General features: G+C 36.2%; 3 protein-coding genes across 5 annotated transcripts; 1 reads left to right on the forward strand and 2 right to left on the reverse strand.

Moving 5' to 3' along the window:
• The first annotated feature begins 963 nt into the window (after nucleotides 1-963).
• On the forward strand, nucleotides 964-4,202 carry LOC107414884 (cinnamoyl-CoA reductase-like SNL6). 2 transcript variants are annotated; one of them, XM_016023094.4, is made up of 5 exons: nucleotides 964-2,358; nucleotides 2,846-3,003; nucleotides 3,117-3,320; nucleotides 3,436-3,809; nucleotides 3,934-4,202. In XM_016023094.4, the coding sequence occupies exons 1-5, from the start codon at nucleotides 2,226-2,228 to the stop codon at nucleotides 3,971-3,973; spliced, it is 909 nt and encodes a 302-aa protein (XP_015878580.2). In that variant the 5' UTR covers nucleotides 964-2,225; the 3' UTR covers nucleotides 3,974-4,202. The 2 variants fall into 2 exon arrangements, with proteins under 2 accessions (XP_015878580.2, XP_015878579.2); XM_016023093.4 differs by having other exon boundaries at nucleotides 990-2,358; nucleotides 3,953-4,202.
• A 357-nt stretch (nucleotides 4,203-4,559) lies between these two features.
• On the reverse strand, nucleotides 4,560-8,442 carry LOC107414887 (uncharacterized). 2 transcript variants are annotated; one of them, XM_025071680.3, is made up of 7 exons: nucleotides 7,916-8,442; nucleotides 7,682-7,783; nucleotides 7,317-7,417; nucleotides 6,991-7,106; nucleotides 5,526-5,714; nucleotides 5,061-5,203; nucleotides 4,560-4,911 (listed from the first exon to the last, which is right to left on the reverse strand). In XM_025071680.3, exons 1-7 carry the CDS (start codon nucleotides 7,971-7,973, stop codon nucleotides 4,730-4,732), a joined length of 891 nt encoding a protein of 296 aa, XP_024927448.2. In that variant the 5' UTR covers nucleotides 7,974-8,442; the 3' UTR covers nucleotides 4,560-4,729. The 2 variants fall into 2 exon arrangements, with proteins under 2 accessions (XP_024927448.2, XP_015878581.2); XM_016023095.4 differs by having other exon boundaries at nucleotides 7,317-7,425; nucleotides 7,916-8,439.
• A 1,804-nt stretch (nucleotides 8,443-10,246) lies between these two features.
• On the reverse strand, nucleotides 10,247-14,365 carry LOC107414889 (WEB family protein At3g02930, chloroplastic). Its single transcript, XM_016023096.4, has 3 exons — nucleotides 13,946-14,365; nucleotides 13,136-13,367; nucleotides 10,247-12,813 (listed from the first exon to the last, which is right to left on the reverse strand). The coding sequence occupies exons 1-3, from the start codon at nucleotides 13,960-13,962 to the stop codon at nucleotides 10,495-10,497; spliced, it is 2,568 nt and encodes an 855-aa protein (XP_015878582.3). The 5' UTR covers nucleotides 13,963-14,365; the 3' UTR covers nucleotides 10,247-10,494.
• Between the last annotated feature and the right edge of the window lie 476 nt (nucleotides 14,366-14,841).

The following is a 14,841-nucleotide window of genomic DNA, read 5'->3' on the forward strand; positions in this document are numbered from 1 at the left end:
GGGTATTGCTTAGGTTTATTCTTTGCCCCCCCCCCCAAAAAAAAAAAAAAAAGGAAATTGAAAAAGAAGAAGAAGAATAGAGAGAGAGAGAGAGAGAGAGAGTGTGTACTCTGTTTCGTAGGGTAGAATCTTGTGTTTATTATTATATAAGACGAAAAGGGTCCTACTCATTAGTCAGTAATAGTTTTAAGCAGCTGTAATATTTCCAGAAACATCAATAATGCTATAATTCCTAATTGTTATGCATGATATCTCACTTTCATCCAATTAATTAAATTAAACTTAATTTAGTTCTCATTTCGTTTTTCTTTTTTTTCCTGAAAAATTTAGTTCTCATTTCATTTGTTAGAAGACGGAGACTATTCATTTATTATACTTGCAACCAATCGATGGAGTAGTCCAAATTGAATTATTCAATAAAATAACTTTTCTAATAAAAAATTAGATATTTAAAATTGAAAAAATAAATGATAATGATGTTTTCCAAATAATGATGCCATTGGCAAGTGTCAAATGATTGAGATTTTAGAATCAATTAAAGCTCCAGCAGAATAGAAACAGATACCTTGGTATCCTTTTTTGGTGAATAAAACAGATACCTTGATAGCTGTTATATTATTCAAGAACGTTTATCATCTTTGTATACATTATTGCTGGTTATAATACACATATGATATCAGTTATGATTTAGTAAATTATCTAGTTTATTTTATAATTGGTTTTAGTGAATTATTTAGTTTATTTTATAATTGATTTTATTGAGGTAGAATTGATAAATTATAAATAGTAATATTAGCTTATAATTTCTTTTTATTTATTTTTAATACTAAAATCTTAACAAGGAAAAGTGAATTTAATTTAATGGTGTTCTCAATTAGACTGTTATCTGTTATAAGATTATTTTTCCTCATCCAGGAATTTTGGAACTATTTTTATCCCCATTAATACATATCAACCCAATCCTTAAATGAATCGTATAAAAAATGTTAAAATGCATATCCATCCTAGATTAAAATTTATTCCAAATTCATGGACAAGACTTAATAGACGTACAGATACAGTATCTTAACCAAATGGTGGAAAGCCTGCTTATTTATGTGGGAAGAAATGTGGAATTTTCTGCCCATGTAGACCCCCTTAAACAAGTTAAGAATGTTATTAAGCAATAGATAGAAATAATAATAATAATAAATAAAATAAAACAAAAACGAAAAAACAATAAAAGGTAAAGAGGAGGGGTCGAAATCAGATCACTCAATGCTGAGATGGAGAAAAGTAAAAAAGGAAGAAAAGGAAATCCAGATAGCAGCAGATAGCTGTGGTATTGCTGGCAAGGGTCCAACCGTCCAAGGCGGAAGGGCAGAGGGACCTTGGCTTCCTTTATGGTCGGCTGCCATTTTTGAGGGCTTACTTAATTTTAGGCTGTTAATCCAAGAGGGTCCAGCTTGTAGCTTGTAGGCTCCAAGGATGACCAGACCAACCCATGTTCCTTTCCTTGGAGAAACCGAAAACTTGTACATTAATATTAATTTTTACATGAAATTCTAATTTGAGAAACCCAGATAAGATAACTTAGTGGACATGATAGCCTATGTATGGTATATTTTGCAATAGTAGGATGATGGCTAAATTAAGATGTCCTAATGAGAGAGAGAGAGAGAGAGAGAGAGAAGCATCACATGCCATCTTTAAGCTTCACATGCCAAACTGTCAACAAATTGTATTTTTCACCTAATACCAAATTATCACCTTCAAGTTGACCTCATTTATGGGTCTCACTCCACCAAAGATTATCTATTTATTATTTAGATGTTCTGTCATCTCTCTCTCTCTCTCTCTCTCTCGATATATATATATATATATGTATGTATGTATATATATATGTATCTTCACACAGACTCACAAGAAGTCAAAACACACCAGAAGACCAAACTCTCTTATTGATGCTATTGATTGAGAATTCTGAAAATGAAAAGTCTGTAATCCCTTTCATCCCCACCCATGTCATAACTCCTACCTTCCCAACTATATCTACCATCCCTACTCCTTAAATGCTCTTCATTATTTCTTTCTTTATTTATTTAAATACCAAGAAACCCCACCTCACCTTTTGTTTTCACCGCTGCAACGCAACCTGAATCCATTTCCCATTTCCCTTTTTTTTTCTTTTTTCTTTTTTTCCGTTTGTTTGCTTGTATTGAGCTGCTGCAACCTTCTCATATCCCATGGCTCCTGCGTCTCTCGACCAAACTTGTCAGACTGTGTGCGTCATGGACGCCTCTGGACGCCTGGGCTCAACACTGGTGCACCGCCTCCTCCACAGAGGCTACACTGTTCATGCGGCGCTACAAACCCATGGTTTGCTTTCTTTCCTTCCCTTTTCTTCTTCTCAATTTCATTCCTTGTTCCTCCTCCTGCCAATACTATACTTTTTGTTGCAGTATTGGATTTAGGATTTGATTTGATTTGATATGATTTCAGCTGCATCAAATAATTGATTGTTTTGACATTGGATATTGGATATAGGAAACTGGGGAGGAGGGGGTTTAATGTTATAATAGACAATAAAGCAATAAACATTTTTGTTAATAGCAAATTAATCAAAATCAATAGAAGTCATTGTACGGGGTGGAAAGGGCAGAGCATACGCAATTGATTAGCAATAGCAGTGTTGGGTTATGAAATTATGATTTTATGAGAAAGAATATGTGTACAGTGTACGTACGTACGTACGTATGTATGTATGTATGTATGTATGTATGTATGTATGGGAATAGAGTGATAAAGAAATTAAAAGATCCAAATGGCAAAGTATAGAAATTGGTAATTGTGGTGGGATATGCAGGTGAATGGGAAAATGTACAAGGGATGGCATGTAAGAACAAAAGATTGAGGGTGTTCCATGCAGACCCATTGGACTACCACAGCATAATTGATGCATTGAAGGGATGCAGTGGCTTGTTTTACTGCTTTGAGCCTCCATCAGACCAGCCTTCCTATGATGTATGTTGTTCTTTTTTGTCTTTTTTATTTAGTTGATAATAATGGTTGTGAAAATGGGTTTGTCGTGAAAAATGAAAATATTATTCAATAATTGTAATTGTAATTGTACGTAGGAATTCATGGCAGAAGTAGAGGTGAGAGCAGCTCACAACGTGCTGGAAGCGTGTGCACAGACGGATTCCATTCAAAAAGTGGTGTTCACGTCCTCTGCAACTGCTGTTCTTTGGAGGGATGAAGGTGCCAATGCTTCATCCTCGTCTTGCTGCGATGTTGATGAAAGAAATTGGACTGATATTAACTTCTGTAAAAAGTTCAAGGTACCCCACTACCACTTCCAAGTAACTATTAACATTTTTCTCTCTCTTTTTCTTTATTTAAACTAATATATATATATATATATATATGTATGGGAATCATTGGAAATTGAACCAGCTATGGCACGCTCTATCAAAGACTCTGGCTGAGAAGACAGCGTGGGCCATGGCAATGGATCGAGGATTGAACATGGTGTCCATCAATGGAGGTCTGTTGATGGGCCCAGAACTAAGCATCACCAACCCCTATCTCAAAGGAGCTGCTGAGATGTACGAGAATGGAGTATTTGTCACCGTCGATCTCAAATTCATCGTCGATGCACACATTTGTGTCTTCGAAGACATCTCATCCTACGGTCGATATCTGTCCTTCAACCACGTCATCACTTGCAACAAAGATGCTCTTCATCTTGCCCACATGCTGTTGCCTCCCTCCTCTCAATCCTCTACAACAACTCCTCCTCATACTCATAACAATACCCAAACCCAAAGGTAAATATTATTATATAACCTCTCCCATTGCTTTGGATTTCTTTCTTCTTTCTAGTTTCTATTCAAATATTCAAACATAATAATAATAATAATAATAATAATAATAATAATATAATTGTATTAGCTTGATAATTGGATTGCAGTGTGAGTTTGGAGGATACTAGAGTCTACCCGCAGAGAATAAGCAACAAGAAACTAAACAAACTCATGGTAGACTTCGACACCAGTCTTCAGCTTCAAGTTAATTAACCATTTTTTTCCTCTACATTTTTGTATGTTTAGTCTCATCTTCATTTTAGGGCATATATTACAATGTAAAATTGTAAAAGGACAGCTTATTATTACCAAATTGCATATTATATCAAGTTCTTATTGGAGATTCTGCACTGTGAATTTGTTGTGTAGTGTTAACAAGTAACCCATTATTCTTTCTCTACCAAATTGGATCCTGACCTGAGATTACATTATAACCCCCAACTCCTTGCTAAAGAATAGGATATCTTTCTTTTACTTTTGTAAAGTAAAGAATATGGTAACCTGAAACAGCTTAAGTTGCAAAACATTATCAAGCCTAAGAGGTTTTCTAGCTGCTACTTGCATCACCACAAGCAAGCAGCAAGGGGCTTGGAGCATGGAAACTAAAGCCCCATCCAACCAATGCTGATGCAGCAGTAATAGCTGTGTAATACTGTTTTCTTTATCACTTCAACCCTCTTGTACTAGTAGAAAGAAACAGCAAACCAACCAGTAAAAGACTGCCAAATATCTTTTTAAAAGAAAAAATTCTAAATAACCAATCCATATTACACAAAATTTCCATTGCCATATGTACAACATATAACATAGATAACAATCCAGACGTGGTTATAAAAAGAAAATCTAACTTGTAATTATGTAAGATGCACCCAACATAGGCATCTCTACGCACTCAGAGACAGAGTGAGAATCGAAGATAGCTTAAATTTACGCACTTTGGTAGAATTCTCAGGCTGAAAGAGAACCTCTGTACTTGATCTTACATTCACTTCCCTCCAGTCAGAAGCAGAGGCCACTTCACTTCGATAATCCCGAGGAGTGTAGAAAACTTGTAGTCTTGAAGGGGCTATCATTTGTGGCGGAACATCGAAGAGAAATTGCACAGATTAGAACAAACCATTATAACGTAGTTGAGTAAGCACAAAGAGAATTAAAATAGACTGCTTTCGCTACTTATTCAAAAAGGGAAAGGGCTGTTATAGCTTCGCAGATTACCTAACCCGAACATACTTGTCTTTTGGATCACTAAACGACTAACTTTCGATCTTTTGACATTTCTCAAAGCCTGAATATCTTCCTGCTTTCCTTTGAATTCCAGAAATTCCCCAAGAATATATTTATTACCTTTAACCTCCAACCTGCAGGCCAATCTAGAAATAAGCTCTTCTCCAAATGACAACCATCCATATAACCATAAAAAAGAAATAAAAGATACCCAAAAAAAAAAAAAAAAAAAAGAAAAGAAAAGAATCCTGCAGGTACATGGACAATTAATCCAACACTGTGAATATACTTGGTTCCAACTTTTATGCAGACATAATTTTATTTTATTTTAATTTTTATGGGTAAATGGACGGAATCTATTGAAAGCCAACCCAAGAACAGATGAAGACTCTGACCAAGACCCCCAAACGTCAATAGAGAATCAGTAAACGGTTTACAGCATAGATATCAACGAACCTATCCCACATTGGTGCCGTGCTAAGAATGAAATTGAGTTTCTGCTGTATAGATTCTTCTGTCTCTTTCTTTCCACCACGGAAGGCACCCTTAAACCAACCAGAAAACATACTTTTTGGTTCTGGTTTCAGTTGTGACCACTGGTCATAGGTAATGACTTCTGGTGGAACATTGCTTGTATGAATGGAACTACAAGAAAAAGAAATTTAAAATGAAACTAAATATTTATAAATAAATAAAAAAATCAAAAAAAAAAAAAAATCAAAAGTCCGAAATGTTATTAGCATGACGGTTGCAATTATCTAACAAAAAGCACACTTACCACTTATTTATTGTAAAATTATTAGATATTCAGTGCATATGAATTGATTTAGAATCTCATTTAGGCGGCTGCATCCGCAAAACTTTAGACTCACTTCCAAGTTATAGACAACTTTGACAATGAAATTTACTATTGCATTTTCTTCCTTTTACAATAAACTTTCTAAGCAAGTATGTTCTGGAAATGCTTTATATACTTCAAAAAAGTTAGTAACCGAGATCCCTTCCTTTCTGCCAAGCTCTTAAAGAAAAAATTCTTCAAAGCCTCTAGAACCAAACACTAACTGAAGAATGCAGAATCGTGTCAATCAACCAAAGAAACTTCCAGGCATAGCATAAAAATGCAACCTAAATAACCAAGTTGGTAACAATAAACCTATTTCAGCCAGATCTCACCTAAAATATTACATCCATAATTTCAACTAAAGAGTTCAGAGCCATTCGCTGTTGTAAGAAGCTCAAGAAACAATGCAGCAAAAAATAAGAAGCCAGAGTGTTATATGTACGTGTTTTTGAAAAACAGAGCAACATAGTGTTGCAAAATAAATAATGAACGAGGAGCCTGGTGCAAGGCAAGGACCTTAAGTTTTCATGGAGATGCCATCATACTTAACAAGTCGAGCTCATGGATTAATCATGTATGGAAAAAAAACAAAAATCTAAAGCTTGCAAGTCTAAAAAGTTTCTAATATAAGAAAGTAAAATAGGACAGCTTAAGGAGAACAATAAAGAACAATAAAGTAAGTGATCAATTAAAAGGTCTACAACAAGCAGTGGGTTTCATGACCTTGCACAGGCATAAAACAATTCAATATGGGGTGGAGGAAAGGCAGAATGAAGTAGAAGAGTCAAACAATAGAAGCATCCAAACCATAAACAAACATGGAAAACTTTTTCACCACCCGCATAACTTTCGCGACGCTTGTAGAAACACCATCTTATCTTCAATACTCACTACCGATAAAAGCTATCATAGATCCGCAGCAGCAGAGATGGAACTTGCAATGACTAAGTAATTATAAAAGAAAGTAATAAAGCACCGAACCAAATATGGAAAATAGACAATTTGTTGCTAGTCTAAGCACCAGATAGAAAATCAAATAGTAAACAACGGTACTGCTTGACAAATAAAATCAAAACATACCAACATTTTGGATTGGGAAGTACAACTTTGCAGGACAAAAATCCTTCAGGCAAAGCAACCCCCCTTTGTTCGAGATATGATTCAAGAATGGAAGCTTGTTTTTTGGCTTCTGCCACCTGAAATTAAAAGGTGAAAGAAATGGATAACACCACCGAAGTAGTAGATAAAGCTTGACAAACTGCCCTTGATAAACTATAAAATTGCTTGAAGGTATCGCAAAGCAGTCCTAAAAAACTGTAAAGTTGAAGAACTTTCCATCAAATATTGGCAATTGTTAACGTGTAGGAGGCATAAAGACAAGAATTATGCATTTGATGGTTACTTACTGGATCAGGATGACGTTCTGTTTTATGAGTGCCCTCCCAAACCCAGGTTCCATTTGCAGTGATTGATAAAAATCCAGAGAGGTTCTTGACTGATATCACCACTGCCTCCCTTATACCAGAAACACAGCAAAAAGCATGTTCAATATTGTCTAAGTCATTATGGTTATGATGTCAAACAACTCAAGCAAGCCAACGAGTTATGTTTTTGTGGTGCCAGCAGAAAGAAATATGTATCCAACTTAAGATGCGTATAAATTAGTGTAGAATGTGATTTAGAAGATTCAAGAGCATTAGACCCAGGGTTCCACAGGCGAAGGGTATAATAACATAAACACGGTGCAAATCTTAATCTCAGACTTGTTTACCCTTTGGTGACCAGAACCATATCGATATTCTGTCGCGTACCAGCGTCAGCATCCGGAATCCGAAGCCCCACATACGCCTTTCCACCATAGACCTTTTCAAGTCTGAAAAAAATATAAAAACCGTCACAAGTAATTAAGAAAGACGAAAAAAGAAAATCCAAAGAATGAATATCTGTTATAGTAGAAAATAAATAAAATGAAGGAGTGGGTTTGGGGGCGAGAGAGTCGCATTACCTATCGGCGACAGAGAAGAGGGCATTGAAATGGTAGTCGTCGAGGTCCAAAAGGTCATCTTCGGAGAAGAAGCGCCTGAACAATTTGTAAATGAAGAGACCGCAGAGGATTTCCAACCACATGGTAGGTGGCGACGACGGCTTGTTGTTTGGGTGTCCGGAGAAAGCGAGCGATGAAATGCTTTTTTTTTTTTTCTTTTTTCTTTTTTTTCTTTTTGGGTGGGTGTGTGTGTGTGCGCGCTCGCGCTTTAAACAAAAACAAAAATAAAAATAAAACAATGCTTTCCTAAGAGATACTTTGCGATCGAAGAAGAAAGATATTCCCTGAATTGCTTTGACAAATTTTATCAGAAACTGCAGTGAACAAAGAAGAAGAAAAGAGCGGATTAGGTGGCGACCAGATCAAAGAAGAAGACAGTGTGGTTTAATGAATGTGTGTGGAAAACGCGCGTTTTAATTTGATTCTTTGCACGACCCCCTCTCCACACCACAAGATCCCCTCATTGCACAATAAGCCTTAACTACTAAGCTAATGAATAACCTAATAAATAATCCTTTCTTGCCTTGCCTTTTCCTTTCTTTTCCATTTTTTTTTAATATATATATATATATATATTCTAAATTCTGTGTTGTTAAAATAGAATGCTTCAATGATCTAAAATAAAAAAATAAAATAAAAAATGCTTTCAACTATGTCAATGTTACTTGGGCATTAAGATAAAGCTCAATAAAGTCTTTTGGGATTTGACTTTTAAGAGGAAATGTTCCAACTGTTTATATTATGCTTCATTATAGACTGTTTCTTCCAATTAACATTCTGAAGATCACCAGATTTGTCTTATTTTTTAGGATGAAAAGAAAGAGTGGCAGTAGGTTAGTAGGTTGGCAAACTGGGTCCATCCACATCCCCATAACTATTTACAACTCATAATGTTTTATAAATTAAGTTTTCCTTAATTTTTACCCCCAAATAAAAATAAATAAATAAAAAATTGTTTTCGTTTATTGATCATATATTGTCTTAATTGCACATTGTCCAATATCACCATCCAAGATTACGAAAAGAAGATGGGAAAAAGATAAAGAAATTTGCTTTTAGGTGCAATTCGTACCAAATAGGAACCTTTTTCCATAAAAGCATACATATTGAATCATTTTCCACACCCCACTCTCTTTTGCCCATGTTCCACAGTTCCACTGCCTTTTCTTTTTCTTCTTCTTATTCTTTTAAATCTTATTATATTATTAGCTACTAAATGCACCTTAGTACTTTTTTACTCATAGCATTTTACAGTTTACATCTTCAGCTTTCAAAAGTACCAGAGGTTTTCATCCTCAACTTTCAAAAGTAACTCTCAAAAGTAGCAATTTAGATTCTTAATTCTCCTAAGCTAATCCACAGATAATTCTTACATTTTAACACTAACTAATTTCAACACCTTGTTATAGGTCCACACCATTTGACTGAATATTGCTGGTAAATCCAGATGAAGCTACGAGTTTGTAGGGAACAAATGACAGAAACAGGCTTGTCAGGGATCATGCCGGTAGAGTTCTCAGAGCTCAGGTTGTCAGGGAGCATCTCTATCTCCCAGAAGCTGCTGCTATTCTTAAAGGAGTTTTGCTGGCAGTCGAAGATGGTCACACTAACCTTTGACGCGAAAACCGTCATCCAAAGCCTCAACCATCCAGACATATATTCTGTTCACTAGACTACAGATGGATTTATTAGGAAAATTTTGGACTTATGTCCCCGGTTCCAGTCCACTTCTTTTGCTTGAACCCCAAGAAAGTCTAATCAATTAGCGCACTTAGTTTTGCGTTGGGGCATCACTAATGTCAATTATGATTTTGTTCTTTCTTTGCTGAATTCTGAAAGTTTTGTAGACTTTGAATCAGGATTGTGGCTCCCTTATCACAACCTGACTTCTATGGCAGCTTGCCTTTGTATGGTTGCCTGTTTCTTTTGGTTAATATAACTCCCCTTTTCAAGCAAAACCAAAAAAACAAAAATTTTTTTACAGAAACAGGCTTTCTTCACATCATAAAACTTCCATACAGGACCAAGTTGGATGCTACATGTGACGTATCAAGCTGGTTGAATTTTGACAAATAGAAGAACACAGCATAATTTTTTAAAAAATAAAAATGTTCTTTCATGTTGCACTACATTCCTTAAGCAGGAAATTGCGGTAAATTACATTTTTTGCTGCTTTGTAACAAATAACAATGGTTTATCAATTTAAAACAGATGAAAACCCATCAAGAACAATATCAACTTACCACTCCTTTTCACAAAATCTAGATAAGAAGGGTGAGGGAAAACAAAAAATAAAAAATTAAGGGGCGGAAGAAAAATTTCCATCACATACAAGATAAAGCCCAACATGAGGATTCACAATGGGACAATAAAAAGAAAATAGAAACCCTGGAGATGATACAATCCTCTTCAATTTTTAACCTATTCTGAAAATCAAGAAAAAAATAATAATAATAATAATAACAAAAGCAAACACATTTAGGTGATATTATACCTGCCTGCTAGTCGGGCAAAAGTCAGGCCAAACTGGTTTCTTTTCTCTATTTCTGATTGTTGGCACCCTTCTTCTTAAGTAGATTTCCAAACTTGCGGAGTAAAGGCTTCTTCTTCTTTTGCTGCAGCTGCTTTGTAGGTGAGCTTCCACCATCATCATTGTTCTCTGTTAAAGATACTCCATTTAACTGATCAAACCCCTCACCACCCTCCACTTTCGAATCCACTTCCTCTTCAAAGGACTCCTGCTCTGGTTCTCTCTCTGGTGAGAACTCTTTCTTTTCAATCTTGCAGCTCTCCCACATTTTATATTCTACTTCTACTGTATCATCTTCTTTCACTTTGTTCTCATCCTCTTTTGTTTTCCCGTTGAGAACCTCAGATTTGGCAGAACCCAAATGGCCAACATCATCATTCAAGACGGTACTCTCTTGCTGCAAAGCATCTATTCTGGGTTCCCCATCTTGATGTGGTGGAAGCTCCATCCTAGGTTTCTCATCTTTTCCGTGTCCATTCTCTTCAGAGAACTCAACTACCTTAGGAAGCAAATCATACTCCTTTTCACTGTCTGTCAGCTCACCATTTTCCTCAGTTTCCTTCTTCTTGGTCGTAGCTTCTTCAAGCAACTTGGACAATTCTTCAATCTTCTTCAGCGAGGTAGCTTCTTTTGTTCGGAGCTCCTCATTTTCTTGCATAATATTCTGCAACTCATTTTCTTTGTCCAGTAAACTGTCCTTCAATTTCATGTTCTCAGTCTTTGCTTCCGCAAGAGCTTCCTGCAAGTAGATCACTTCGGATTCAACTTCCTTAAGGCTATCCTTCAACTGGGCTTCTTCCTCCTTCATAGTACAAGCTTCTTCCTCACTTTGTTTGAGCAAATTCGCCAGCCGATTTATTTCCTTTCCCATAGAAGAGCTCTCTTCTTCTGATTGATTTACACAATGCATCAGATGCAGTTCTTTTTCCTCCCACTCAGCCTTGGAACTTTGGAATTCAGTCTTGGATTGTTCAATAGTTTTTGTAAGATGATCTATCTCATATTTTGCATCATCAAGCATGCTTTCATACTTCTCATTTGTTGCTTTCACAACCAATTTCAGATCTTCTATCTGGGACTCGTAACTATCATGTTCAGCTTGAACTGATAAAAGCTTCTCTTTGGCTTCCCGCGCTTCTGCAGAGACTTCATGTAAAGCTGAAGCTAAGCTTTCCATTGCCTTTTTGCTTTTCTCTTCTTCATCCCTGGAATTTTCCAACTCATTAATAAGTTTGTTTTTCTCTTCTAATAGGGTTTGAACACTAGAAGCTGCAAGTTTCTCATTATTTAAAGCCTGGGTTTTCTCATCTTTGACAGTTTCCAATTCAGACTTGAGTGACTCAACCGTTTTTTCCCTTTCAGAATTTCCTTTATTAGCAATATCAAGATGATGTTCTAATTCTTCAATATCCGCTTTCTGATGCCCAATTGTAATTTCCAACAAACCTACCTTTTCTTTAAGAGTGGCAATTTCAGATTCTGCATCATGCAACAAATCATTGTTTCCCTCAAGTTGTTTCATAACTGAATCCAATGATTCTGATGCAGATATCTCCAATTTATTTGCTTCCTCAACCCGCATCTCTAATTCCTCAACCTTGTGTTTCCACTCTTCTACCAAACTATGTGCATAGGATTCAGCCATTTTTGCAGCTTCTAGCTCCACATTCAGCTGTTCAATGGAAACCTCTTTCTCTATCACTTTCTCCTCATAAGTTTTTGCTTTTTCGAGTTCTTGTCTTAGAGATTCTATCTCTGCATTCAGCTTCAACACTACCTTATTGTTTTCATTAGCCTCTGTCTCAAGCTTTGTATCAAGCAAGGCCTTCAACCGGGTCAATTCAGCTGATAAAATCTCTGCCTTTTCAGCATGAATCTCCGCAATCTTAGTTGCATCATCAGCATGGCTAAGTGCCTGGTTTTTTGCATCACATGTCATGGCCAATTCTTGCTTCACCCTTTGAAGATCCTGAGTGGTAGAGAGAAGAGCAGCCACATCAAGTGCATGCTGGTTCCTCACAGCTTCTAGCTCTCTTTGCCATTCATCTTCCTTCTCTTGGGCTGCCTCAATTCCCGCCTGCTCCAATTCGACAGCCCGGAACTTCTCAATCTCAGAATTGTCTTCAGCTCGTTTTTGAGCGACCAAAGCCTCTCTGAGCTTCTCATGTGCCTCCTCAGCTATTCTTTGCGCTTCTTTCAATTCATCAATTGCTTTTTCCTTCTCCTTCTCAACCAAAACTATCTGTTCCTTGGCTTTCTTTAGATCTTCCTGAACAAGAGTCAATTGAGACTGCAATTCTGATCCCTTTGCAATCCGTGTCGGTTGTTTCTGAAATCAAGACAAGTTGACAATGCAGATGAAAAGAAAATATAAAAAGAGATATGTGGTTTCTCTATCCAGGAAATATAAGAAACACAATTAAGGCATTAAAATAAATTCACCAGTCATTTTCCAAAGGCCAATTTTTAAAAGATTTCAACAGAAGCAGTCCCTCTGAAAGGTTATAGTGAATCTCAAAGCCATTTAATTTTCATTCACCATCAAGTCTAAGAAGCAGACAAATAAATAATTGCCAGTTTTTTTTTATTTATTTTTTTTCCTGGAGAAATCTGCTATGAGGCATTGAGGCAGAAAATCAACAAAAACTTACTTCAGGTGGGGTGGTGAGTTTTGGTGATCGACGCTCGATGCTTGGTTTGGCGGCAACAGAACGCGGCGACCGATCGATGGAAAGCCGAGAACTTTGCAAAGGAGACGGTGAATCAGATTCTGATTTAGCAGCTCCAACTCCCCTGCTTAGTTTACTAACTCTAGGGGTTGCTGGCGATGCTTTATTAGGAGTCGCCGGCGATGCTTTGCTGGGAGTTTCGGATAAAGAAGATCTGTTTCAAGTTGATAACTTTCATAATTACCATCAAGCATATGATAAATATAAGCACAACCCATGCCCATAAATCCAAAAAAGATACCAAATTTAAGATGGATCTATGTCCAAAATTAGAAATTTATGCACACATTTTGCTTCAAAAGCGGAATCAAATTACTCATGCACAGAGTGTGAGTAAAATATGTTGTCTTGTCACTGAAAATTATAACACAGTTTCGGTTTCAACCAATAAATATCAAATTCTGTCTGCACCATTTAACCGATATGTAGAACCGCGAATGGGAAAACGAAGAAAAACCCACGCGCAAAGCCACATCAAAAAACTAGAAAGATGAAGGAAAGAAAGAACTCGGATAAATTCTGTTTCTTGAACTGAAAAAAGAGCGCACAAAACCCTAACCGATATGATAAAAAGTGGATCTATCGCACTAATCAGGAAATTTAGGATGAAACCAATTCAATCAGCAACAGAAGAAAACCCCGAATCAGATCTCTCTCCACACGCGCGCACACACACACACACACACTCACACAAAGAGAGAGACAGAGAAGACAAAGAAAGGGTAGACTTACTTAGACTTGGAAGCCATGGTGGTGTTGGTGGTGGTGGTGTTGGTGGAAAGTGGATAATGTAGTGGAGCACTTGGGAAAATGTGTGCTTTGAAGGAGTTTGGTTTCTCCAAATGGGAAGGTTGCTAAAATGGTGACATTGCAGTTGCAGATAGCATGTAATGAGAAAGGGGAAATTTTCAGATCAAAGATATTGACATTAATAACTTTCTTTCTTTTCTTTGTTTGTTGAGAAATAAAAGAGCATAAAAAAAATTAAGAAAAAGAAAGAAGTTTTACACAAGAGAAACGAAATTATTTGGGTTTGTTTTCCTGTCCCTCAAGTGGCCACACCCTCACACACACCACAACTCCACAATACACAAACTCAACTTGTAGTTGGACCCTTTTCTCTCTCTTCTTTTCCTTCCTCACTCCTCCCCTCACCAGTGTATTTTATGTATTTTTCAGGTAACACTGGCGGAGGCATGCGAATGTACAAAAGTACCCCTCCTTATCTCTTTAACCTGTTAAAGGTATGGGGTAACTTTTTCAGAGGCAAAAGATCTCTCAATCTACCATGCTGACCCTGCTTTTCGGGGAAATAAGATTTGAATCATCAAGATTTTCTTTTCTTTTCTTTTTTCTTCTTTTTTTTTTTTTATTTCTTTTGTTAATAACCATTAATAAACATAAAAACACAAAATTAAGAAACAACAGCAGTTGCTAAAGTTAATGGAATATTACATTTAATATTGGCTGAGGTATGAGAAAGTTATTTTATTTTTATTAAAAAATATTATTTATCATGGTTGATGTTCTTTTATCTATAAAATTTATATGCTACATGCTAATTTAAATAATTATGTTTTAAAAAATATCAAACTTTTTTATATTAAATTTTCATATTAAAAATTAAA

The sequence above is a fragment of the Ziziphus jujuba genome, chromosome 8 (genome assembly GCF_031755915.1).
Source record: "Ziziphus jujuba cultivar Dongzao chromosome 8, ASM3175591v1".
Taxonomy (NCBI): Eukaryota; Viridiplantae; Streptophyta; class Magnoliopsida; order Rosales; family Rhamnaceae; genus Ziziphus; species Ziziphus jujuba.

Coding starts and splice junctions, on each gene's coding strand:
- LOC107414887 (XM_016023095.4), bottom strand. CDS start 8,037: ATGTGGTTGGAAATCCTCTGCGGTCTCTTCATTTACAAATTGTTCAGG. Junction 7,784..7,915: donor CTCTTCTCTGTCGCCGATAG/GTAATGCGACTC, acceptor TATTTTTTTCAG/ACTTGAAAAGGTCTATGGTG. Junction 5,204..5,525: donor ACGGCACCAATGTGGGATAG/GTTCGTTGATAT, acceptor ATTGGCCTGCAG/GTTGGAGGTTAAAGGTAATA.
- LOC107414889 (XM_016023096.4), bottom strand. Junction 12,814..13,135: donor AACTCACCACCCCACCTGAA/GTAAGTTTTTGT, acceptor TCTTGATTTCAG/AAACAACCGACACGGATTGC.
- LOC107414884 (XM_016023093.4), top strand. CDS start 2,226: ATGGCTCCTGCGTCTCTCGACCAAACTTGTCAGACTGTGTGCGTCATG. Junction 2,359..2,845: donor TGCGGCGCTACAAACCCATG/GTTTGCTTTCTT, acceptor TGGGATATGCAG/GTGAATGGGAAAATGTACAA. Junction 3,004..3,116: donor CAGACCAGCCTTCCTATGAT/GTATGTTGTTCT, acceptor AATTGTACGTAG/GAATTCATGGCAGAAGTAGA.